This window comes from Motacilla alba, chromosome 8 (genome assembly GCF_015832195.1).
Source record: "Motacilla alba alba isolate MOTALB_02 chromosome 8, Motacilla_alba_V1.0_pri, whole genome shotgun sequence".
In the NCBI taxonomy this organism is placed as follows: domain Eukaryota; kingdom Metazoa; phylum Chordata; class Aves; order Passeriformes; family Motacillidae; genus Motacilla; species Motacilla alba.
In genome coordinates, this window is record NC_052023.1 from 28,536,258 (window position 1) to 28,562,136 (window position 25,879).

General features: G+C 41.5%; 1 protein-coding gene across 4 annotated transcripts in view; it reads right to left on the reverse strand.

The window, feature by feature from the left end:
* The window catches only part of MTA1 (metastasis associated 1), a 75,829-nt gene that overhangs the window by 33,365 nt on the left and 16,585 nt on the right, over positions 1 to 25,879 (reverse strand). For all 4 annotated transcript variants that reach the window (XR_005257768.1, XM_038144088.1, XM_038144087.1 and 1 more), the window contains exons 3-10: positions 24,972 to 25,065; positions 18,005 to 18,131; positions 17,762 to 17,825; positions 12,396 to 12,513; positions 10,696 to 10,798; positions 8,627 to 8,726; positions 6,998 to 7,186; positions 5,817 to 5,891 (exon numbers count right to left, since the gene is read on the reverse strand). Coding sequence is in view for 3 of the 4 variants with exons in the window: in XM_038144088.1 (XP_038000016.1) it covers positions 5,817 to 5,891; positions 6,998 to 7,186; positions 8,627 to 8,726; positions 10,696 to 10,798; positions 12,396 to 12,513; positions 17,762 to 17,825; positions 18,005 to 18,131; positions 24,972 to 25,065 (870 nt within the window). In the remaining variant the exon portion in view is untranslated. The remainder of the gene's footprint in view (positions 1 to 5,816; positions 5,892 to 6,997; positions 7,187 to 8,626; positions 8,727 to 10,695; positions 10,799 to 12,395; positions 12,514 to 17,761; positions 17,826 to 18,004; positions 18,132 to 24,971; positions 25,066 to 25,879) is intronic.

The window sequence follows — 25,879 nt, forward strand, 5'->3', positions numbered from 1 at the left end:
TAATAAAATTGAAGAGCGTGTCACTGAGGAGCTGGACAAACATAAAAATTGTTTTTACAGATACACCACAGACACACGCAGAAACAACAAAGTAAATGTTTCCTGTAAGCATAAAGCTTTTATCAGGACAGTTTTAAACAACAATTTTCCATAGGACACACTGACAGTTCCTCACCAAAGCTCTCTGGACTACCGAAGAGTTCCCCTCTTCCCTTTTCCTGCAAATAGCGGTCACCCTATCTTAGAAATCAAAGTGAAGTTGTCAGACAAGAGAGCAAGGAATGAGAAAACAGAACCTCTGAAAGTTATCCTGAGACCATGGCTACACCGACAGAGAGCAGCACTCCTGGCTGACTCCCTTCTGCTGGCAGGGGCCAGTTTCCCAGATTGCCTCTGTTAAACTTCACCTAGGACAAGAACTGCTGCCTGAAAACTGGCCCCAGGAGAACCCAAAGACCTGCTGGAGACAATCTTATCAATCCCCCAGATGAGCAGGAATCAGTAACACACATCTTGCTGCCAATCAGTGATGGAACTGAAGAGGTTCTCCTGAATATGAACTGCATGTTCAAACGGAATGCTTTCAAGACACCATAACTGAGCATCTTAATGTAAGAAACAAAAGCACCCAAAGAGGGGCCCCAAGAAGTGCTGTCACCATGGTTCTCCAAACAGCATCAGAAATCCTCCTCTACCTTCCAGAGACACTACACAAAAAAATCATCCTTTTAACAAAATGCATGCTCAGATGCCCTTCACGTCAGGAACTGGAGCCTGTTCCACACACAGGCTCAGCTGAAAAAGAGGACTTCATGCTCCAGGCACAGACTGCCACGGGCACTTACATCAGCAGATGAACAGCTCCAGAGCTCATAGTCCCCCCAGGAAATACACGGAAATGCAACACCAGACACTGCCAAACAGCTTAAAATACTGCTTGATGACCAGCACCAGAATCCAATTTCCTTGAGACTGGAAATTCAGGAAACTTACACTGGTAGGGGACTGTAGTGCTTTTCAAGTTTCTAGATTGTGAGAGGAAAAAGCTGCAGTTTTCTTGGCAATATCTCCCAAGGGGGCTGTCTGGCATCATTATGTTATGACAGTTTTGGAAATGTATGAATGCAAGAGCTTCATCCAAGCACAAAACATTATCAGTAACTACAATACTCTCCCGTGCACAACATAAAGCCACTTGCCTTGGGGATGTGGCTAATTTAGGGTTGTAAGCAGCATTTTGGTTAACAGGTGATGAATGTTAACCTCACCCCACAGATTTCCTTTGTGACTGATGAGCACAGAGCAAGCCCTGAGCTAAGAACTGCCATAAGTCACCTGGACCTCACGACACCCCCCTCTCCTGCTGCTGCCTGGGGAGCAGCACAGCACACAACAAAGGGCACGCACCCCGGTGACAAACAGCATACCAGGAAAATTGAGGGTTTCCAGAAGGCACCACCATGCCCTGGGTAAGAAGGGCTTTGCACTAAGTACCTGGGGCTGTGGGCAATCAATAGACCAGATATGATGGGTTTCCTATTTCCTGGCAGTGATTGATCCCAGAAGGTACAAAAGAAAGGTGCCTGAAATGTAGTTGTGCACAATTTCAGAATAATCCCTTCCCTGAGAGAGTGCTTTGCTACGTCCTTTGCCAGTTATTAATTGATCTGTGCCTGAAGCATATTTATGCTATAAATTCTTAATGCTGCCTGATGAAGTTATGAATGTCCTCACTCACAGGAAAAACCCAGAACATCTGTAACTTTTTCTAGTAGTTTGGCCTAAAAACATCCTTTTCTGAGTTATTTATATTTATATACACAGATCTTAAGTATATCCTCTTATTTACCTCATCGTATTTTCCCCATCTATAAAAGGAAGATACTACCAACTTATCCATCCCACAGGGACCAAGAGATAAAATACTAAGCACTGTACACTCAAGTTGGTGCAAACATCTGTCTTTTGTATTTCCTCTCCCACATTTGCCATCCTACCCACTGAGCTTGACAGAGTTTTTTAATAGGTGACATATCAGAGCAAATACTTGTGGTCATTTTCTAAAGAGTGAACACTTACAAAGAGGAAAGAACAGAAGTGATGCAGGAACACTGTGGATATTTCAATATCCACAGCACAAGAGTTGGGTTAGTGGATAGCATGGGGATGCCTAAGACCTCCTCAAATATTAAGCCTTTTATTAGTTTATTATAGGAAAGACAAATTACACCTTCTGGATTCAGAGGAGAACTTTCACACTGTTTATTCTTTTTTCAAACCTCTGAGCACACAAGTGTTGAACACACAACGGGGGGCAGGGAGGTGGGACAGAAGAGGGAATTAGTCTGTGATGCATTTGGGAGAATGCTCCCAGCTGCTTGTGCTCCAGCAACACATCTCAGAATGGATGGGTTGTGCCTACAGTCTGTGGTAGTTTTGGCAAGGAAGTTCCACTCTACCATAGGTTTAACAGGAGGTGTTAGGGGATAAAACATCCCACAAACGTGGAAAAACCTTTCATTTATGTTATTTCTACACTTCAGCACACAGAACTTTATGAAGGCTGGTGCATTAAGACATCACTCACAGCTCTGGGCTAGGTACAAAGCAGGCTTACATCCCTTCAGAAAGATGTTTTCTATCTGCATCAAGACTGACCCAGAGATCTCAACTTTGTGGAGTCAAATGTAAGGGCATTTCCACTTTCCCCAGCATGTTCTCACCATGCAGACCTTAAAACCAACTTTCACTGTCTATTCCTCCTATACTTCTCTAATGCCACCTCCATAAAAAATAGAACAGTAGAAACTGATGGTATTTGTTCTTCCCCTTGAAGTTACCTGCTCCTCAGAAACAAATAAAAATGGAAAAAATATATTAAAGCCTTTAACTCTCAGAGAGAATGTGACCAATTCAAACAGTTATTTGCCACTGCCATGTCCCAAGCTTGTCTCAACCTATGGAAAATGTAATGGTTTAAAGTTTTCAGGACTTCCCCTAATGATAAGCATAACAGTAGAAGCACTTAGGCTTTAAAAAAATCACCCTGGAACTCACAACTATGCAAGAACTCAACCTCTAACCAAACGAAAATGTAGGCATAGCCAAACACCACATCAACCCTCAGAGCTCTCAAATCACTGGGAGAAGTCAACAAACAGCTGTCAACCAGTCAAAGCCATTTCAAACCTTCCTTAATCAGAAACAGACACTCTTGTGTACGGGCAGAGAAAATCTGTCCCAGGAAAAGAACACGTTCAAAGGAGACCCAGGATACTGAATTTGGAATGCACCACCCTCATTTTGTTCATGACAGCTCTGAAAGGCTGTTATTGACAGGTTTAGCTCTTGGGATCAGCGTGGACAGGCATTCAGGAGCCTGCACTAAAACACCAATCCTGTGTTGACACCGTAGTATAATCAGTGCTAGCAGTTCTGCTCTTGGAGGGTCAGTCCTTCTCGAGATGACTGAGCTCCTACTTATGTGGGTAATCTTTGAAAGCGTGGTTCAGCTAAAGCCAAATAAAAATTACAGGATAAGAGATCCAAGTGCACGCTCCACAAGAAGCCAGTTTGCACACATCTCCTCTTGGTGTCCTGCTCACAAGACAAGGCAGTGCTGCACTGAGCCTTCTGATCTCAGGTACACCAAGCAGGAGCACAAGTTACTGTTCAGTTCTCAGAATGGGCCCTCTGTCAAAGGCAACTCAAAACATCCCTTCCTCAATGGCAAGAAACAGAGAGACTGTGATTCAGTATTATGGCAGTGCTCCCTCAAGCCAAGAAAGCATCAAGGGAAATAGAGAAATCCAGAAGGATGCAAACAGCTCCCAGCTAACTCTTGCTTCTTCATCCAAGCAGGCAATTGGTTGGTGACACAAATCTTCATTGCTATGTTTTCTAACTGCAATTTAAATGCACTTTCAATGTTTATACAACCAAAGATTTTACATTAATAAGTAAGTTATTAATACTTTTATTAAGCCCCATAACATACAGATTTGCAATATAATTTAATAATGTTCTTGGAAGGAGGGAAGTGGAAGTGCAAAAACTCGAGGCACACACTTTGCATATCCTTACTTGGGATACTTTCTATATCTTATATCCAAAAATGCTGTCAGCCTCAGAAACATTTTGTGGTATTAGACCAAGGGAAGAGTCTGCATAGAACAGACATTATGAAGAAACAGATGGAAAAAATGGCAACAGATGTACTTTGTCAAAGACACTGCACTCATTAAGTAAAATATAAATGTAATACACCATTATTTGAACTACAACTTCCTGTGCTTTCTCTTTGTGGCTCCATATAGATAGCTCTCTCAAGCTTTTTATAAATGTTTCATGGTATTATTTGCTCGTACAACCTGGGAATTTGAAATGAGGCCTTCAGCTCAGTTCAGACCTAATTGATGTGGTATCTCTGCACTGCAACTTCTACCTGTTCAGCTTATACCGTCCCCGAAGTGCAGAGTCTCTAATTGGAAGTTTTCCCCAAATCCTACACCCTGGTAAACTCCTGGACAGCACATGTAAGGTGCAGCATAACCATGGGAGAAAACCCAGTGCACAGGAACAGGACAAATCAGTATAAGAAACTTCAGGCTTACTGTGTTTTTTAACTGCTGCAAGAGCAAATAATTAAAGTCTTCACATAATTATCTCCTCTGCAATTTTGCCTATGTAAAAACAAACTTTAAGAAAATGCAGAAAACAATGGGGAAGGAAAAACCACGAGCATTACTCTTCCCAACCATGCCAGCTTCCATCATCATCATGTTCCTACCACCCACTTCCTAACTAGAATGCAAAGTTTCAGTCAAAGAATGAACTTGGGGAACAGTGGAATGAGGATGCCACTAATACTTTTATTAAAAGTGAAATATGACTGATGCAAAAAAGAGTTCTCATTTGTCATGAGGGTACCTCTACTTTCAACAGTGCCCCAGCCAGAAAGAAAATGGTAAAAAAAATCACATTACAGCCCACAGCAAACACTGGTCAATGCCTCAGGCACCTAGTCTTTACCCCAAGCTGAATTTCCAAGGAAACAAGTTAAGGCAGGACATTGTCACAATTCCACTTTTTCTAATACTTCAACTAGATGCCTCATCTTAGGACTGATAATTATAATGAAAAACCATTCTAAATTTCTCCTTTCTTTTACTCAGTTTTCCTGTCAAATATTGTGAGTAGTTTTCAGCAACTGATACTCTGCAAGAATTTACATGCTGCTTGCATTGTGCTTGCTTTATTTCAGGAACCAGCCAGCCTTCATATTTAAACAAGCAGAGATAAAAATGATTGTAAACACTACTCAAAAGTTGATTCTCAAGTATAACAAGTCTGGGAATTTGAGCCAGTGACACTTCCCAGGTAAACACTTCACTCCCAGAGCTTACATGGGGCAGCCTCGTGCATCTGCCATCCAAGTCATGGGCAGCAGTGCTGGGGAATCAGGGTGGGGCCTCCTGCACAGCAGCTGCCCCTCCAAGAAGCCACTGAAGGGAACCTTGAACTTCACAGTCAAAAAGCAACTGCCCTGCCTTCCCTCCTCTGCTGAATTCCAAACCAGACATTAGAAAGCTCCGAGCAAACAGGGTAGCAGCAAAAGTGAAAAGAATGCACTCTTGCCAATGCTGTTTGTATCTACAGAAGGGCTGATGAGTTTAGGGACAGGAGACTGTTCTGATCTAACAGAACTCACCTATTGGAAAGGCTGAAGCCCCAGAGGGAGAACAGACAAAGCTTGGTATCACAGGTAAGAAAAACAACTTCTGTTAGAATGAAGGAGGTGATGCTGACTCTCTTACCTGCTGAACGTATCTGTCTGTAGTTTTCCACATATAGTAATATTCTATAATGCTTGTTAAGGACTTCCATGGGAGCTGGGGACACAAAGGAAAAATAGCATTTATTGAAGTGAGCTAGCACACAGTCTCACTGAAATTCACAGGATTCTTCTGACTGATGGTTGCAGCAGTCTTGCAACTACTAGCCCTCCTCAAAAAAAAAGACAGTCTGAATCTACAAAGGGGATTAGATGCACATGGCACCCATGTTAAATTAAATGCCCTTTCAAAATACTCTCGAGCTTTCAGTGTAAAAGTGGAACAGGCTGCAGGTAAATCTTCATGCTGCACTGGCTCACAGCAAACCATTCCAGAGAGGCACAATGTGGAAGGAATCCCACAGGCTCAGACTCTGCTTCAGCAGCAGTTAAAGCAAGAGTCACAACTACAGTATCAAAGTTCTGATATGTTTGGCTTCAATGGAGCTGGCCCATTAAAAAAAAAAAAACCCAAAACAAAACAAACTACTAACAGAATTGTGCCCTGCCAGCTCTGTTCTCTGCGTGAGAAGCATGAGGATTTCAGCAGCACCACAGAGTGTGTTGCTGTTTCCAAGTCCCTCTAAGAGATTAGAGCACAGGACAAACAACCCTGAAACTACTTGTTTTGTTCCAGAGAATCTGAACAATGACACAGTGAAACTTGGCTCTCCTTACAGTGCTCCATTCAATCTGCAGGCTGAGCACCTAGGGTAGTGCTTTGGCCAAACTACAGGACACTTCCCTTGGATGCCCAGGATTCCTTTTGAAAACTTTCAAAAGGCCCTTTCTGAAACCACATTGTAAAGATGACTACATTTTCATGTTTCAGAAGGCCAAATAATTATTTTCCTTCAAACACAAATTACTCTAGAGCAGCTCAGCTGTCACAACAGTTTGCTACATCCTCCCTTGGCTGTAGTGGAACAGATGATCCTAAATTAACATTTCTACAGGAAAAACTATCATCTGTGATTTGAAATTCTGACAGTACACCAGGCTATCACTAGTATGAGGTCTGCCTTTCCCCACTTCACAGCAAGACACATGCTCCAGTTCAAAGGCCCCTTGCTCACACAATGAAAAACAGTTCAGACAAGCTGCAAGCCAGCTCTGTCACCAATCAGAGCCGGTCACCACAGGGGCACCTTTTTATATACTTACAAAATCTTGCTGAATGTCAGTGAAATCTTTTCCATATTTTTCTAGTGCTTCCTCGAAGAGGTTTGCCTCTGAAGCAGACCACTCCTCCATCTCATCTCTGCACAGAACTGGCCCACCTTGTGGCACAAGTGCAGAGATTGCCTTGGAAATGTCATAGACATTTTTGTGCAAAGTGTCCATAGCATGGAACTAGGGGGTTGGAAAGGAGAAAGAAATGTAAGGACAAGGATCTGGGGGGGAAAATGTTGAACAGTGAAACAGCAATGACAAACTCTGCACCGAGATGTGAAGGTGTGGTGTTCTGTACCTAAGGAAAAGTCAGTAAAAGCTGGTTCCAACCTCACGCTGAGTGTAGTTGTCAGTGCACAAACCTAACATTCACTAACACTGATGTTTGTGGAGCACAAGCCTTTGAGCATCAATTATTCCTATCAGCTCCTCCAGCACCACCACTGCACCACTGCTGGTAAGAAGATGCACAGGATAGATCCACTCCCCCCAGGACTGAGCTACCATCCCCAGACGGGGCATGGAGATAAGAGGTCCTAGGGCGTTTCCTCACAGACATAGCCATGCATTGCCTTTGTCAAATAATCCACAAAAATTTCATATATGAAAAACAAGAGCAGCAATACATGTATACATCCCCCCCCAAAGGGCAGAAACCTCAACAAAGATTCAAGTTAAGTCACACATCACAGCTGAATAGGAAAAAAGAATGACTCTCAGGGGCAATTACTCCTCAGAAAGCCGAGCTACGGCTGTCTGCAACTTGTGATTTATAAGGGCTGAGAACATGCTGCGAGGGAGGAATTGCTATTAGTAAATGAAAGCTTGGCTTTATTTCCACGTTTCTGCAGTTTTAATCAGGATGTTATTTGCCTTTCATCATACCAGTTTTGTGTATGTGCATAATTAACCTACACTGTCCTAGACTAGAATTTGTTCTACACGTAAGTTTTACATTACTCCAGTAACGAGGTGAGGCTTTGATAACAGTTCTCTGGAGACTTCAGATGTTTTATTCAAATTTTCATTAAACTTTTTGTAGCATAAAAGTTCAAGTTTCTTCCCTTTCCTCGATTGACTCAGCAACATTTATTATTATGAAATGTTAACAATATCACTACTCCTCAGGTACTCTAAAGTGGAAGTCAAAGAGAACAGTATCAACTGATTTCTTATCTGACCACAAGCTTTTCCCCCAGCCATCCTTGGTCAATCTCACCCAAGGATGCCAGTGACAATCTGGTGTTGGGGAAGTGATGAAGAATGGCATTCTGGCATTGTAACATTACAGACAGGCAGACAATAATTTGTGATCTTCTCCAGAGAGCTACTGAGCCCATGCAAGGGATGAGCTGTCAAGCATGTCATCAGACTATTTTAATAAAACCAAGCAAAAGAAAAAAACTGCCTCATAGTATTATCCATGATGGAGCATAAGAGGCACGAGGCCAGAAAAAGTTACTTCATCTGTAACTAAAGGATTCCTTTACAAAAGCAGGGTCTGCTTCACAGCAAGCCACAACTACAATCCATCTGTCCCTTCCTCTTTGCCAACTGTTAATGCTGAGGTGAATATTTTGCATGTCTCACAAACGTAAGGTCCTCTAAAGAAAATCTTACCAGCGTGATGTCCCTGGAGGCCGCTGCAGCACTCATGTGCAAACTTGGCTGTCTGACAGAACTACTGCAATCCAGGGCTCGGGCAAAAGTACCAACAGACCTGAAAGAAATGAAACACAGCGTTAACTTCGCGTGCAAACCGAGCATAAATATAAACACCCAGCCAACACTTTCTGAGATGAGCAGACTCCATTTCCCAGTTACAAGATTACATGGTGTGGCACTCATTCTGAGCCAGAGACCATTCTCTCCAAATGTGGTTTGTTATTGTGAGCACTTTACTTTGTTCATATGATTGAAGAGGCTTGGGCATGGCAGAGGAAACAGAGGAAGACTCAGGGGTCACCAACAGGGAGTTTTGAGCTACTCTCCTATCCCTTATCTCCCAACAGACTTGAGCTGCAACAGGAACAGAGCACAAGCAAGCTTTATGAACGACAACAGTCTCCTTCACAATGGCAAAGAGCAGTTCTGCACTGTCCAAAAGGTACAGAGACAGATGCCAAGATCAGACACAAAAAATGCAGCAATGCAAGCATTTCTCTTGAAGTTTCAGAAAATTTGAAACAATATTACTTTACAACCTAACACCGTATTATATACATTTCATAAAGCTTGCATAACACAGCAATTCTCAAATACTTCACAACTCGTCATCTCTGCATCTGAGACCACAAGCCCATGCTCTTCACCTTATTCCTAATGAAATTAGTTGGAGAAACCTGTAACAAGCATTGGTTCTCAAAATCCCTACTCCCCCGCTTGCTTGCTACACCACATGGGTGAAACACTTGTGCTCCTGCACGGTGAACTGGAGCTGAATTTCTCTGAGCAGCTACAACAACAGGCAGGTTAGATTTTCCCCCTCCACTCAGGTCACCCAAACCAGCTGAGAGCACAGAGGAACACACTAGTGCCAAGCAGTGCAGGAGTAGGAAAGGTAAATGTTTGAGAAGTAGTTGTCATCAAACATCTAATTTTGGCCGAAATCCAAACCAGCCTCCCCTATCTGAGTGTCTGTGGTGACTCACACCTCGCCCTCTTCCCAGCCTCCCAGTCACTATCCCCACCCCTGCCCCACAGCTCCCCCGTGCCCAGCTTCAGCTGAACTGATACTTCTGAATGTGTCAACTAATTATAAACTGGAAGGCTTTGCTGATTCTGAACAGAAGCAATTCCTGCACTCATCTTTGCAGTGATTCTCATTACAGCCCGCACCTTGCAGCAGCAAACCCAGTGGGCAGCACTGAACTGCCAGAAAGAGCCACTAAAACCAGCTCTGCCAGCAGAAGGTGGAAACGCCCATCACAAAGCAGCTCCACAGTCACTACAAACCAAACCACGTGAAAATCCAAGAGGGGGAAGGGGGAAAAAAAAGGCAGACAGAACAAGGGTTCATCTGTAAAAGTACCACCTAAAACACAGAGAATTTGGAGAGTGTTATTGTGTATTTTTTCCCTTATTCAGTCATCAATTGTTATGAGAGCCTAAAATTTAATACAGGCTTCTGTTTATAGAAATGGATACCAACGAATTAGTTCAAGAACCTTTTACAAAGGAAGAGCTGATCAACAAAGATTGCTTTGGGCTTAAATAAAAACAACATCAGTAGAGATTTGCAGGGTTTTATTTCACTGTGCTTACCTCTTGGAATCTAGGCATTAGAAAGTATCCTCAGCCCACCATAAGCATTTACCAGAATTCTTAGCAAACCATTAATGGATGTTAAAGTGTGACTGGTTTTGAAAAAAGCAGTAAATGGACAGAGCAAAGAACTGCCAAGAATTTAATTCACTAAGTCTTCTGCATGCTGACTAAAATATTTGAAAAACCCCACCAACTACAGGATCATTTTCACATGCAAGTTGCTTTGCTTTTATGAAACCAAGTTGTAAATCTGAGGAGCTGGTCCTAAAGTCATGCTATGCCCACAAAGGCATGTAAAATGTACCTCATCTTAAAATGGAGCAAGTGAATCAAGCAATCAGAACCAGCACTCATGCTAATAAAACAAAAAAGAACACAAGAGTTACAAACACTTCTTCAAAGGAGAGGTGAAATTCTCTTACCGTGCTACCACCAGGAACTGGTCTATCTGCTTGTCTACTAGTGGGTTAAAGGCTTCCCAAACTTTTGTTTCAAGTTTTGACTGATCTCTTCCATCATCCTCACCTGGTTGAAAAACAAATCAGAAGTATTTAATATGGCTCTTTTAAAATATGAATACTTTCTAGATGCTTTTTTTCTCTCACAATAATGTCACTGTTAGCCCATCTCAGTTACTCTGCCTGACAGGACACTGTGAAGATTTCACTCACTTATTTCTACGTGACAATTTCAGCTTGACAGACACAGCAACACAGCTCATCTGAATTGGGCAATCAGATTTTCACAAACTGGTGTCAGAGGATATGTCATGGGAAACAGAGTGCATCTTTCTCCAGACTAGACAGTTTCTTTTCAGTTTCTCTCCCCAGCTCGTCTGTCTTCCTCCTTTATCTTGCAGCAGTTCCAGGAAAACAGACACACTCCAAGCTGCTCTGAGCAGGCAAAGAGTAGCTGGTTGAACCCATCTCAGCTGCTTTCTAGGGGGGAAACCATGGCACCAGACACTCTTCATTTTCCTGAGTCTAAACAAGCCAGAATTCCTGGTAAAATACAGGAGCTACTGAGACTTTTTTTTTCTTCCTGCTTCCTTTAAAACATCTGGCAATTATCCTTCTCTGAAGCCCCATGTGGGCCCACTGAGGGAACAGGATGACATCCAGATTAGTTCATCCTCACTTAGGAGACCTGCCCAGCTGTTGAATAAATACTGGTTTCATAGACAAATTAAACAAGAATCCTGACCCTTTTTGCCTTTCTTAATGTGAGAGTAACAGTGTCAGGAGAGCTTCTAAGCAAAGACAGAAGCATCTCATTGCTTCCACATCCTGGCCCATCCAGACTGGATGTGGTCTTCCCAACACAGGTCACAACCCTCTCTCTCCCAGGAGAAGCTCATGGATAGACCTTTCCCTCTGCATTACACAGGACTCAGGAAAGAACAATGAGATGCCAACACTCCTCATCCCTCTCAGTTTTTCCACCCACCTTTGGATCTGTAGGGTAGTGCAGAGACAAACCTAAAGTTAGTTACTATCTGACAAATATTCCTGGTTCCTGCTACTTCTCCCTCGTCCTCAGACCAGCGTCCTCACAGTCCCACTGCTCCATGACACAGTGGGGGCAGGCTGAAGTCTCAATGCATGCTCCAGCCAGCAAATTCTTCCTCCTGACTGTTCTGCAGGTGAGAAGTCTAGGCTGGCAGCCAACAGTGGGATGGGGAGAGGGCTCCAGGGAAAAGGCACCCAGCAGTAATGGGCAAATTGATGAGGGGAGACAGCATTTAATTGGCAGTAATTTGGGAGGGGCTCTTATAGGGAAGTGAGGCTTGATTAAAAACACAAAAGGCTTTACAGATGTGATGGAAATTTGTGTTTCCCATGGAAATTCTGAAATCTCTTAATAAAAAGAGTGCAAGCTCCGAGAGAGCCCATTAATTCAATTTATTTCAACAACTTTTATGATTTGGACGAACGCCCGTTTAAAGACCCGTTTGCAAGAGAACTAATTGCCTTCAGTGGGCAACAGCCTCCACAAACCCAGCCACTGCTGCACACAGGGCCTGGCAGTGGAAACCATCTCCCACACCTAGGCAGGCCTCACACAGAGAAGTGGCCACATTCAACATGAACTCCTGAGAATTTAAATAAACTACAGAAATTACCCTCTTTTAGTAAGTCTGTTATATCTGCCTGGTATCTGTTTCCAACTCGAATCTCTCCTTTATCAGCAAGCAGGGTCTTTTGTTGAGGATCATACACTAGTGAATAAAAGAAGAAATCCTAAAAATAAAACAAGAGCAAAAAGGTAAACAGTGTTATTAGCTTTTACTTTCAGCTTTACAACCATACTACCAAGTTTATACAGTTTAAGTGCGGTTTCATTATCTATATATAGATTTTAAAATTGGCTGAACAAAAAGTAAATGAACTACTGGTTTAAAAACTCCATTTAAGTGCTGCCACTTTCTTCTACATTGCAAGTGTTAGCACTCAACAGCAGCCTCTCTCTTAACATACAGCCTCTCAAATTGAAGTGAACAAAGCTCCTCTTGCACAGGCAAGGCTCAGAAGGGCCAGGAGACAATTTTTAGTCGCATCAGCTGTTTCAGAACACAAAATTGCCACATCCCATGCAATTCCCACATTCCAAACCAGGAGGATTAGACATCAGTGACCTATCCACACGGAAATACCAGCACAAACTGAAGCATAACTTCAGAATGCTACAGCCAGACTAATGCAACCCCATAAAGGTGTATGAAGCCCCAGACAAACCCTGTGGCCTCTGCTGGGCTCGCTCCAATCTGTCGATGTCCCTCATGCTGCAAGGCCCAAAGCTGGACAAAAACCTACACAAGTGGTCTCAAAAGGGATGAAATGAGGAGATGACCCCCTTCCCTCCATCTGCTGGCTACACTCCTGCTAATACAGACCAGGATGTGCTCAGCTTTCTCTGGCACAGGGATGTGCTGCTGACCAACTTCTTGCCTGCTACCATGTAAGCTTAAAGCACCACGTTTCTTTTCTGCTTGTTATTAGGAGAGGGGCAGCAGATTTGGCAGCAGCAGTAATTAGCTGCAGGTGGCAATCCACTAATTTGTTGCTTTTGTTCAAGTAGATGTGGAAAAGGCTAAAATAGCTGCTTGGCTTCCGCTACCTTGGTGTGTAAAATTAAAGCAAGAAGGCATTCCAGAATGAGAATGTTCTGCCAGGGCAGAGAAAGCAAACAGCCAAAATTCTTAACTACCGAAAACTGTACAGTTTAAGTAATTAAACTTTTCTGCATGGATAAGTACTTAGCTATAGCTATTGACCAGGTATGCTCCATCAAAGTATAGTGTGCAGCTCTGGGCAAGATTAAAGCTCTGGAAGGACATGGAACAACAGACCTTTTGTGACCTCCGTGCACAGCAACATGTTCATCAGGAAGGAGAACTGTCTGAACAGAAACAGGATGTGCAGTGTGCAATTTTCCACATCTCAGGTTTCTGGCTTATTTTTTCACTCCCCTTATTTCCCTGGCACTAGCAGGCATCCTGTTTAAATACATCTCATTTCATGCTCACCTCCTTTTTCCCTTTCACTATATTTGTATGTGTCAACAGCATGCAACAAAAAATTAGGACAAAACCAGCATGAGTTTCAAGTCCTGTTCAGCTTTTTGAAGAGGTGGCAAAGGAAAAGAGAGCCTCCCAATCTGTCATGCAAAGCCCCAGAAAAAGAAGAATTGCTGCGAGTTTCCACAGTAACATGGCAAAAATTCTGGAAGACAACTGAACTTCAACTGGAAAGGTTGTCTGTAGTTGGGGTTAGGGTCAGAGGATTTGATTGCATCCTAAGCAAATGATACTTTTGAAAAAACTCCTACTCCCACAGACACCAGGGTCAAGTTACATCAACCTACGGGCAGAAGGCAGCTTCAGAGCACATGAAAACTCACTTATATTACATCTATGTAAAGAAATCTAGGTCTCCTGGCTCCCTGACACACTCAAAGCTCAAGATATTGCAATATTTTGAGAATGCATCACTGTGGAAATAAAACGTAGGGAAAGCTTTTGTCTCACAGGCTTCCAGGTTATAATTACAATGTTTCGTTTGTTCCAGCTCCAAAATACTTGACTGCAGGACAAAGTAGATGCAGTGCAACATGGATGCTTTGCAGGCACGTTGCCCAGCAAATATGCAACACACTGCAGAGTAACACAGTGAGCCCCAAAGAAGACCAATTCCACAGGCAATTTCTTCAGTCTTTTTTGGCCAAGGAAAGTGATACAGTGTGGAAGAGGTTTCTCCTATGATATTTGATTGTTAGATACCCTATTGCTTTTCTTCTGTTGGTTATCACTATGAATTTTGTCTACAAAATCTCTATTAGTTTCAGGTCATCCACTTACGTCTTGTCCAGTTCTGTATGAAATCAATCAGGTTGAACAAAAGAATGAAAATCCTCTGGTCACTTCTCTCCATCCAGAGCCTCCTCAACAGAGGAGAGATGGAAATCTGGGGGCCCAAGTGTGAATTGTACAGAGACTGCAACCTCTAGAGGTAATTCAACACCACTGCCATCTTCCCTCACAGACATGAGATTCATTCTTGCAGACTGAGTGGGACTGCTGAACACATTAATACACGTCAGCTTAGTGCCAATGCAAACTAAGAAACAAACCAGATCCTTGTGTACTCTAAAGCACGTGCGAGCTCCTGACCACCACTGTGTGAAGAGAACAATTTTTCACAGGAGTTTCACAAGAGCGATGTTCTCAATGAAATCACACTGCTCTTCAAAATCCTCCACACTCGTTTGCACTGTCAAACTGTGTATGCTGGGTTTGCAGCAGTCAAAAAAAGGAAGGGTTTTCTCGTTTCATTTCAGATCCCAGAAAACATTCAACACATTCAGAAAAAATTAACGTGACCTGCCAAGAGTTAAAATTGAATTTCTTTCTTTCTGAATTGACTTTCTGCTTCTCTCAACTGCTAGAGACGTATCTGCTCAGAGCTCCCCTGCCCAAGCCCCTAAGCTACCCATAGCTATGGCCAAGAACCAAAGCCACCAAGAATCTGGAGAAAGAAAAGTCAAAGTACACCACAGAAATAATGGTTACTTCATTGCAGCTTGCAAACTTACTTTCATGTATTTGATATATTTTAACTAGAGAACATTTTATTTTTAGGGGGCTACCAAAAGGAACAGATATGCCAGACATCTGCTCAGCAGGCAAATTCACACAAGCCTCTGGATATAGCCAGGCAGAGCAGTAAAACAGACGTACATTCAAAACAGTTTCCTGCAGAATAGGGAAATCTAGTGCTTTTGCCATAATTGGCTATGATCTCCATGGGAATTAGGTGTCTATAGAAAAGTCAGGTTTTCCAGTTGCCTTTTTTCCCCTCTCTTTCCTGCTATTCCTCACTCCTGCTACAGACCCAATTTTACAGGCACAGTGAAAGAGTCAGTGCTGGTCCCCTTCAGCCTGCTTTCCAAACGTGCAAGGCAATCTTCCTGAGGAAGGTGACAGAGAGAGGGTGGAGGAGGAGAACAGAGATAGCAAAAATGGAATTTTGCTTTGCTTACTATCTCCCTAAAAAATTCTGCCTGGATGTTTAACCTGCTTCAAGGCAGACAGCCTTGGCTGAAAGTCTACTTTTGCTGGTCATAACATTTAGGAAATCAAATACCAGGTTCCGTAGAACTACTTAGGCTTTATTGACAGAAGCCATGTTAGAAAAAAAGGAACTACCCTGAAACATTTTGAAAGCAAAGGTTGGATTAAGAACAGGAGGCATAGGGAAAGAAGAAACAGTTCAAAACAATACCATCCAGTGTTAGGAACCCATTGGGCAACAACTATCCCCTCTTCTTAATCTCTTTACCCTCCACCCAAGCATATTTGTGTTCCTGAGCTTTTAATTTCTTTACCATCTGTCCAAGTTAGTTTGCACCACAGCAAAATGCCATGCTAAGTGACAGGACACATTCAGGGAACTCTCTCATTCTGTGAAATCTCTAAGTGCCTGCTCAGTTCTAAAAATAACCCACATCACTCATCTTGCATTTTGAAAGTTCAAAAGGATGGGAGAAAACATTATCTTTCTGTGCATACATCTGCAACTGAGCATTGCATGATCAGAGGAAAGCATCTCCCTTCAGTCTCAGCACACCTACCTGTAACACCAGTGATAACAAAAATATGTTGGGAGCAAACACTACTTAAGAGCTGGGTACTAAAAAAATCTGAAATCATTTCAGTTTGATTAACTTGTGCTTTCAAACTGGCATATCCTGGGCTGCTAGCTGGTTACAAGCACTGCTGAATACCACATCCCTTGTTTGATGCTCTGCCATTTGGCAGCCTTCAGCAGAGCCGACATTTTTTGGTTTCACATTCCAAAGAGAAACTCAACTATTTAATCCCTGTGCCTCGTTTAAAATTCTCTTAAACTAAAGTATCAGATTAAAACTAATCTTATGCTTAAATAAATACTGAAGAAAGCTACAGAAGCATTTAAAAAGAAAGCCCAGCTATGAGAGAGACTGCAGTATGCTCCTTGCAAAGAATGGCCTGTTTTCTCCTTTCGTAAGGGCCAGTAATGGCCATCACCCTACTGGTTTTAATTACAAGATTTCCTCTCTTGTATAACATTTCAATGTGTTCAAATGCAAATTATTTGCTTGCAGACGTGTTCAAATAATAATATGCTGAAGTTCTTTGCTAATCTCCACAGTAAATCTCTCACAGATTGTCAGACTCCAAGACTATCCAAGACTATCCAACCCAGCCAGCAGCCAGAGGTCTAGCCACAATTTAAGGTATAGAAATACAACTTTTAAAAAATACAATGGCAATAATTTCAAATCACAAAATACCTGAAACAGTAAAGCCCAATATTTGTATTCTGAATGGTGTTTAACTGTGCAAGACAATTTATTTTCAAGTTTTGGTCTGAGATACCTTTAAAGAGAGACTGGGTAAATTTCTGTCAGACAGATGACACCTGACAAGCAGTTTTTCCAGGATTTAAGTGTCGGTGGTGGCATATGAAGGAGTCCAGATAAGTATTTTGACCAGTGAACTCAAAGAACAGGGAACTAAGCTACTCAAAAATCTGAGGCAAGATCAAGCTTAAAGCATATTAACATAAATCTGTATGATTTCAGGATAAAGCAAATGCAGAGAAGCACAGCTTGCTGGCTTGCTCTCTCCTCTACAGTTACAGCATCTCCCAGGGCATCAGCCTCCAGGCTGGAACTCTCAGCCCTGCCACACTGATGAGCAAGTTGGGTTCTCTTTACAGAGGGAGAGGCAGCTCACTGTCACACAGGGTGTAAACACAAGGTCTGGCCCCCAGACCCACAAATTTTATGCACAATGAAGATTGTACAGAGCCTAAAGCTTCCCACTGTCAACGCCCAGTACATGCAGAAATGAAAGAACTCTTTTCAGAAGACTTACAAATAGGCACCAAACCTAAATTGTGCCAGAATAAACTGTTCAAGCTTTACAATGCACAAAATGGTTCCTACCTCCCGTTCCAGATACGATTTAAGGGATTCTGTCTCATTTAACAGAGTAACGCTGCATTTGCCTCTAAAAAAAGAGAAACACGTCTCATGAAAAAAACATCTTAAATGCTCGTCTGATTCACAAGATGGTATCACTGAAGTTGTACACAGAACTCGATCTTACATTGAACATATTTTTCACTGTTATTGAAAAATAACAGCGTTGTGTGATTTTTTAATAAAATGGCAGAAAACAGCCATTACCTAATGTGTGTGGCTGGCAGAGATTCCAGCTGTCGTGAGAGAAACAACTCACGATGTCGTAGCTGATGCTTCTGTTTCTCTGGTAAATCAACCATTTCTGGATTTTCCATCTCTTCTTCCATTTCTCCTAGTCACAAAGAGACAAAATTGATCAAGAACAAGACAAGGATTGACTTTGAGCGAGTCAGAATGACCTGCTCCAAAACCTTTGCTAAATAACAAACTGTAATCAGATTCAATGTAACATTTTGGCCAATTGAACAATCACACCATTAGTACAGACTCTTGAAATTATGCCTGTGAAGAATTTTATTTATTCACCACCACCATCAAATCAATACAGGCACACACGGGTCACAGCAAGCTGAAAGGCACACAAATCTGCTACCAACAGAGGAGTTCTGGAGAGAGAGAGAGCTGCTTTTGGAGACCATCAGTGCATCAGATTCATCCAGTAGAAGCTGACACACGAAGAGTGAGGCAAAGTGAAGTCTTTCCTCTTTGCCAGGCACAAGTTATCATAAACCCTACTCCTCTTTCAGGACATCACACTATCCTGTGCCAGCTTTAACAGCTTCTGCAGGAAATGCCCACTGGAAAAAGGGCAGTTAATTTAATTAGCGTTATTTTGTACTCTCCTCACCCCAACCACAGCCACAAGATTAACTGGAATGTAACCAAGTGCCCGAGGCCACTCCTGCCACCTTCCTTACCCAACCCACACCGCACACACCCAACTGCAGCACTCCTGCATTGCAGCAGCCAGGATCCACCACCTCTGCCTTGGAGCTATCCAATCTCCATCCAACCAGCTCTCAAACACACACCAAAGTAAATACATGAAATCCCACCCACACTGATGTGCAACTGATCCCAAACATCTTCAAGCATCTTTCTTTTAGGAAATCTACTGTATGTTTTGAGTTTGTTAAGAAGTATGCTGCCACTTACGCCAGCTAAAGCTGTAAAGGGCAAAATGCTCAAAGGAAAAAACTCCAAAGATCCTCCATGACAAATGACTGAGAAAGAAGAGATCAGACTTTTCCCTTCTCTAAGAAATTAATGCAGTTACTTGCATTTTGCAAAACCACAGGCAAAGTTTCCCAGACTGTAGTAGAATGAGCTGTAAAGCCTCATGCATGAATTGTAAAACTCTTAATTTTACAGCAGCATTACTCTCAAAGAGCAGACTTATGCCTCCAGCTTAATTCAACAGTTGTTGCCAAAAAACATTTCTAATGAGAAACACATACAGACACAGTTATGATTTATATACCCTGAAGATTAGTTAACTAAAATCCCTATAGTTATCCCAAAGATAAAGCAAACAAAGATCTCCATTTTATAAAACATTAAAATTGCGTTTAGTTTTAAACAGGCCACCATTACACCAAAGGTGGTGACAAAAAATTATGTACCCTTCAGGTTGCCCACAATTTATCACCATTTTACTGCCCTGAAAAAAAAAAGACCTGCAGTTTATTTGCTCGACAGGTAGGCTGCTCCAGCAAGGAGGGAAAAAAAGAGCAGCATAATGAAACCAGACTTCAACATATAATAGCTGCTACACCACATGAGCTGGTAACCATACAGCAGCATGTACTTAGGTTTTAATATTTTCCTGGGAACTAAAACACCAAATTTACATTTGTTGCACACTCTCATGGGTCACAATTTATTTACTGAAGTGGATTCTGTTTTAGTTGAAAATTAATATTGTGATTGCTATCCTACACTGTAAATATACCGGCAGCAATCCACGAACAATCCAGCAAGTTCCAAGCTCATTTGCCTGAAAACTGAAGAATGCACAAAGGAAAAGGGAATTCACACCTGTACTTACAGCTTTTGGAAATGACAGTAGTGCTCTGTGTAATGCGGGGAAAATACTATGAGGAGCAACTTAAAATAGTTTGTATCTTCAGTATATTTGATAGCCTACAGCTTTTAGAAATTACATTTTTCTAAAAAGTATGTCAACCCCTTTGTGCCAATGAAATCTACAGACAAAAGGAAAGCACCCAGCACAACCAAACTAATCCCAGGGACTGCATCCCTTCAGGTAGGTTCACCTTCCAAGTAGTATTTTATTTATGTGTCTTGCTTTTGTAATAAAATACAGAAGCTGGAGAGCACACATGTTCTTATGGCAGCTCTGCTATGAACAGCCTCTCAAAACCAAAAAGCACAATACATTGCTTTTCAAAAACAGACAGACATTTCTACAGGTAACAAACAATTCCCTCACACACAGCAGTAAAACTGTCATAGCACCTCCACACAGAGGCAGGAACATTTCAAGAAATAACAAAAAAACAAATCTATACCAACACTGTCCCTCCTTTTTCATAGCCACAATTTAACCCTGAAACAAACAGACCTGACCAATGCACTGGGAACCAAGGAATGGAGGAGAGGAGGACTGGATCCGGGACAGGAACCTCTGCCTCACTGAGGTCAGCAAAAGCTGCTGGACAAAAAGCACCCAGTAGTACCTCACACCCCACTCACACCTCACCCAGACAGCTCAGGCTGAGTCAGACCACGAAGCACAACAGGGGCTGTCCCAGCCCCAGCCCCAGCTCCAGGACAAGTCTGACATATCTGCATTTCACCTTCCCACAGCTCACCCACTCACTAACTGGAGCAAACACCACCATCAAGAACAGTGGCATCTGAGAAAAGTTTAAAAAAAATAGAAACTCGTATTTATAAAATATCCAAGAAATCTTTTCAGAAAGATTTGCCCGCATTCTTTAGAGTACTGTGGAATAAGTGGTATGGGAATACAGGAGGTGCAGTACATTGGGACTTCAGTGCTCTCATAAAGCCTTACTTCAAATTAATCTTTCTGCTTGATAGATGTGCCTGTGCAGATTTGAAACTAAACATTTAATCTTAATACAAACAGTAATATATCAGCCATGCAGCAGTAGCCAGTGGAATGCTGCAAGAAGTGTATTAGATTAAGTATTATTTGATATTTAATGGCAGAATCATTAATAGCACATTAACAAAGCTTGAAGATGATTTATATTAGGAACAAGAGATAGGCAGATTAGGCACAAACAGCAAGACTTGTGTGAAAGCTAACATATATGGGGAAAATAATTAGAAAGAGTAAACTCCGAGTTGGCAGGAGAAACCCAAGAGGCAGTAATTGTAATTTAAAATGACTGGATGTGTGAGATGTGAAATTAAACATCAATATTTGCTAGACACAAGAAAGAATAGCAATTTGCTATAGATCAGATTGGGCTCTCCAGAGCATCAAAAGCAGAAAGCAGCAGCCCTTTCTCTGCATTATGGGTGTCATACAAGTAGCTACATGACAGAATTCAGAAATGCACGAAGGGAAACAAGACACAGAAATCAGGTTTAGAGAGCAGCCGAGGTTTACCAGCTTGGGAAACAGTCTGCAGTCACAGAAGAATTAGTTAGCATGGTTATAACTAATAAAATAATGTAAGAATGAAGAAAAAGAGTGGGGCCAAATCATTGGGAAACACAGGAAAACCAGTGCTACTGACCTGTACAACAGCTCCTTCAGCAGCAAAGGAAGCTACAACTCTGGCTGCTTTAACAGCTTAACTAAGGACCTTGGAGGAACATTCTAGAAATGGGGCATTTGAATAAATTAAAATACAACACCAGGTTCCTTCTTCCAGGTTCAGTTTCAAATGGTTTGTAGGAAGCTGTAACCTTATTCCTTTTTTTCTCTACCAAAAACCAGATATTGACTCATAGCTGTAGAAAACATGGAGAAAGTTTTGACAGGCAGGAATCCTTACACTCTGACCCTTGAGAAGGAGTTTCCACATAAGCAGTGTGGATGCCCTGCCACGAAGCTCTGGTGGCCATCTCTTGCAGCCATGGCCACTCTGTCAGGTAGCAGACACTGCTTTGGACACCTGCATCTTCCCTCACTGCACCACTCCCAAAGAGAAAAAACACAGTTCCCTCCTCTCAGCAACAATTGAGTCAAGGTGTCATTAGTGGATATAGGAATTTGACTCCTCTTAAATCTGCATGTGTGGGGCTGGGAGAAAATAGAGAAGGGGAATAAAATGGAAGAAATAAAAAGAGTTAATTCATGAAGCTATTGCCAAACTTCATTTAGATTGATGTTATTTAAAATGTAATAAAAAATTCTCAATAAATTCCCTACATTTAGGCACAGAGGTATCATGCAAACATCTATTTTCAGAAGCTTTAGTACTTCCAAAACCAAGCTGCCATGTGTGCCAGAGAGCACCTGCTGGAAACCAACCATAAATCTGCCAATCCAGACAGTGCTATGTCAGTTCCCCAAGCACTACCAACTGGTCAGTCACGGCCGAAAATATTTAAATAATTATAAAAACCTGTGTAAGACATTATATAAAGAAAACACATAGTGACAGCATCCAACAATAGGCTGAGGAGTGAAGTATCTTTCCCATTTCTCTTCCATCAAGTCCTGTCTGCAATCTTGTTTTCTAAGTCTCTCAGCAAGAGCTTAAAACAGTGTCTTACTGGTGAAGCAAGTTCATTTCAGAAACAGTTGGAGAAATTCCCTAGAATAATCTGTGAGGTGATTAAAGAGGCTTATGAATAAAAAGCACTAACAATGCATGGAAGACATCATAAGGCTGAAAGATTTATAGGACAGCCCAGACAAGCTTTACATCATATGATAAAAATAGAAGACCACAGATTAAATCCAAGAATCAGGTTACATACATCAGGTACCAATTTATAGTCACCAACTACAGAATAAGGCTCTTCCAACACATTTCTCTGTATACAGATTTATGAGAACAGACAACATTTCAGACTTGCCTGTTTCAGATATCTGATGGATCATCCAAGCTAAAGTGGCCTTGAATTTATTTTTTTTAAAAACTTCAAAACATTGATTTCACAATTACATCTTTTTCCTTCCTTTACTGGAAGAGTAAAAAAAAAAATAAAACATCCATACAATTTTTCCATTCATGTCCTGGCTGTATCTCCCCATTGCTTAGCTCTCTCACTGCACTGATCTCAACAGTAGGTCTAAAATAAAGGCATCCCAAACAGAAGACTGTGTGAATCCAGAAATGTCTGCAGTCAGAAAGCTCCATTAATCAGCTGAACAAAGGCAGTTAAAAGATCAGCGATGCAGACACGTACATCCACTGCAAATGCATCAAAATGAGGCAACAGGAGACTTTATGGAAATGAACTCAAAGTCAGTGACAGTGTGCAATATCTGTACCAGAATCTTAACATCTATAAAATTTAATTTCATTGTATCATGCAGGATGTTGATTTTGTTTTTCAGAATAAAGAACTAATGGCTGTCCAAAAAGCTTAATTTTGCTCTCTCTTCTCCCTTCTTATGAAGAACGGAAACCACAGAGCAGCACATCTATCTAAATAAATGGAAGTCATTCAGTACTGCACCAGAAAGAAAGATACTGGAGAAAATGCTAGTTACTAATGAAATTTACTCTAAGAGGCAGACTCAGTTGTCTCTGGTTGCTCTATTAATAGGGTTTTGCTATAGAAGAATTTTCCCATCTTTCAAACAACACATATGAACAATGAATTATTTGTTTGCATTTAAAAACCCACTTAGATTTCTTATCACAAAGAGAAATCAGCATTTGCAGGTTCAAAGAGCATTGATGTGGTTCAAATTATTTTTCATTTTCAGTCTGAGCTATGTGTTTCTGTCAACCCTTCCCACCTGCTTCCTTTACTGAACCTAGTGAAGTGAGACACAGATGAAGGAATCAATAGCCATGTTGTTTATGGTGAAGCTCTTATTGAGCTTCAGGATCCTCAGATAAAATGAATACCACCGCACTGAAGAGATCTCAAAACAGCTTTGCCTGCCATCACAATTCTGTGACACAACAAACTCTCCCTCAACACCACGACCTCTTTCCAAGGTATGGCTGCAATGGAGGGATTATTTGGACAGACTACAACAGAAAATACTCAAATTTATCAGTAAGGGACTCGTTTTGCTGCGTCTTTTCCCCAATGGCATTAAAGCAGCGAGAACACAGCAAGCCACGATATTCCTTGCTAAAACTGAGTATCTGATTTAATCAATCCCCAGATCACTCTATTGATACACACACCAAGAAGCACATTAAAAGACAGTGATGCTTGCCAGCTAAATCACAGTTCTGACATGCCCATATCTGATTGCTTCCCTCTCATTTATAGATGTGCCCTGAATTACAAGGATTTATAAGGCTGTCCATGCTTTTTGCTAAATTTTAAGCAATCTGAACAGCTACACCTCACACAGTTCACCGTTTACAAGAGAGAAACGGTTTAGTTACTCCATTTGTTTCCCAACAAAAGGGCTTTAAGTATTCAAAATAGTGATAGGAGAGTCTCAGATTCTCTGTTTTCAAAGTGTATTTATTGAGCATGTTCAGGCAAAAGCTGTGTCACTGCAAGAAATATTATTAATATTGAAATTCAAAGAGAAATCCTGTTAGTCAGGTTTCAAGCTGGCCATGTTTCAAGTTGCTTTCCCATAATCAGTCTACTTCATTACCTCAAATAATGTTTGAGGGGATTTTTAATATACAAATCAAACCAAACAATTCATGAGAAGTTATATTAACAGAGAGAATACATTCTCTCACCCCAAAAATTTAAAAATTCATTTCTGTGGAGCAAATAAGATGTCTTTACTCAGCCCTAACTGAAACCTTCTGTCTTGTCCCCACCAAAATCCAACCACACACAAACAAGGTATTAAAAGGTTTAAGGAAAGGGGAAAACAAAACAAAACAAAAAATATTAAAAAGAGAGCCAGGTAGAAAGACAGAGAAAAGTCAGCCAAACAAGTAATGCAAATTGCTAAAGATGACTACAGAAAAAAACACATTTAAGATACTGATACTTGAAATCTCAAAGTTGTCCCCAAGTCTGACAATTTTGTGCAGAAGCAGTGTCATCTGAACACAAAGCAGCTTACTTGCATGTTTGTCTGCCAGTACAATGAGCGTGCTTGAGATGTCTCTTCTCCTGTAGAAACACACCACCTTTGCTTCCACGTTTCCATTGGCAGTCTGAAACAGGGAACAGAAGAAAAAACTGACTCCTGACCAAGAGCAGAACTGCACACTCTGAACCAGGAACTTGATAAATTCTCGGGAATTTCGCACAAGAGCTACACAGTGTCTGCTTTTAGCATCTCCAGCTGCACACAGCACCCCACACACCAACTCCTGCATGATCCATTCCAGGGTTGGGGAATTCCAGGCAGTTTGGCTCTGCCCTCCTAATGGTTCCTGAGGAATCACCACTTTGAAGTCACAGATGTTTCAAGTGAGAAAACCACACTTACCTGCCATTGCAACCTATTAACAAGCCACTTTGCTACTTTTGAGGTGATGCCTGTATTAAACAGCACTCAAAAGAATCTTTAAAAACCTAATAAAAAAACCTGTGAAAAATAACAGAATTCAGATCTAGGCTGTTCTCCAAACTCCGCAGGGCAGTAGAAAGGCAAGGAAGAACCCAGTCATTGTTACTTTTGCAAAAGAAACATGAGATTCTCTGACAGAGAGAACAGAGACATGAGATTATTTAGCTCACCAGTGCTGTGAGACAATGACCAACACACAAAATAATCCTTACAGAAGGAGAACCAAAGAAGCTGCACCAGACAATAAACTCTATTTCAGTGACAACATACAAAAAAAAGGTCAGAATTTTTGTAATATTATTTACTTAAAACTCTTAAAATGAGATAGGGGATCAAATGTAAGATGGCACCTGTCAAACAGGGCAAGTGGCTTTTTACAAACTCTAGGGGAAATAAACCTACTGGTTTGTAACAGCCCCAGCCAATTTACTATCTCTAAAATAAATCAAATAATG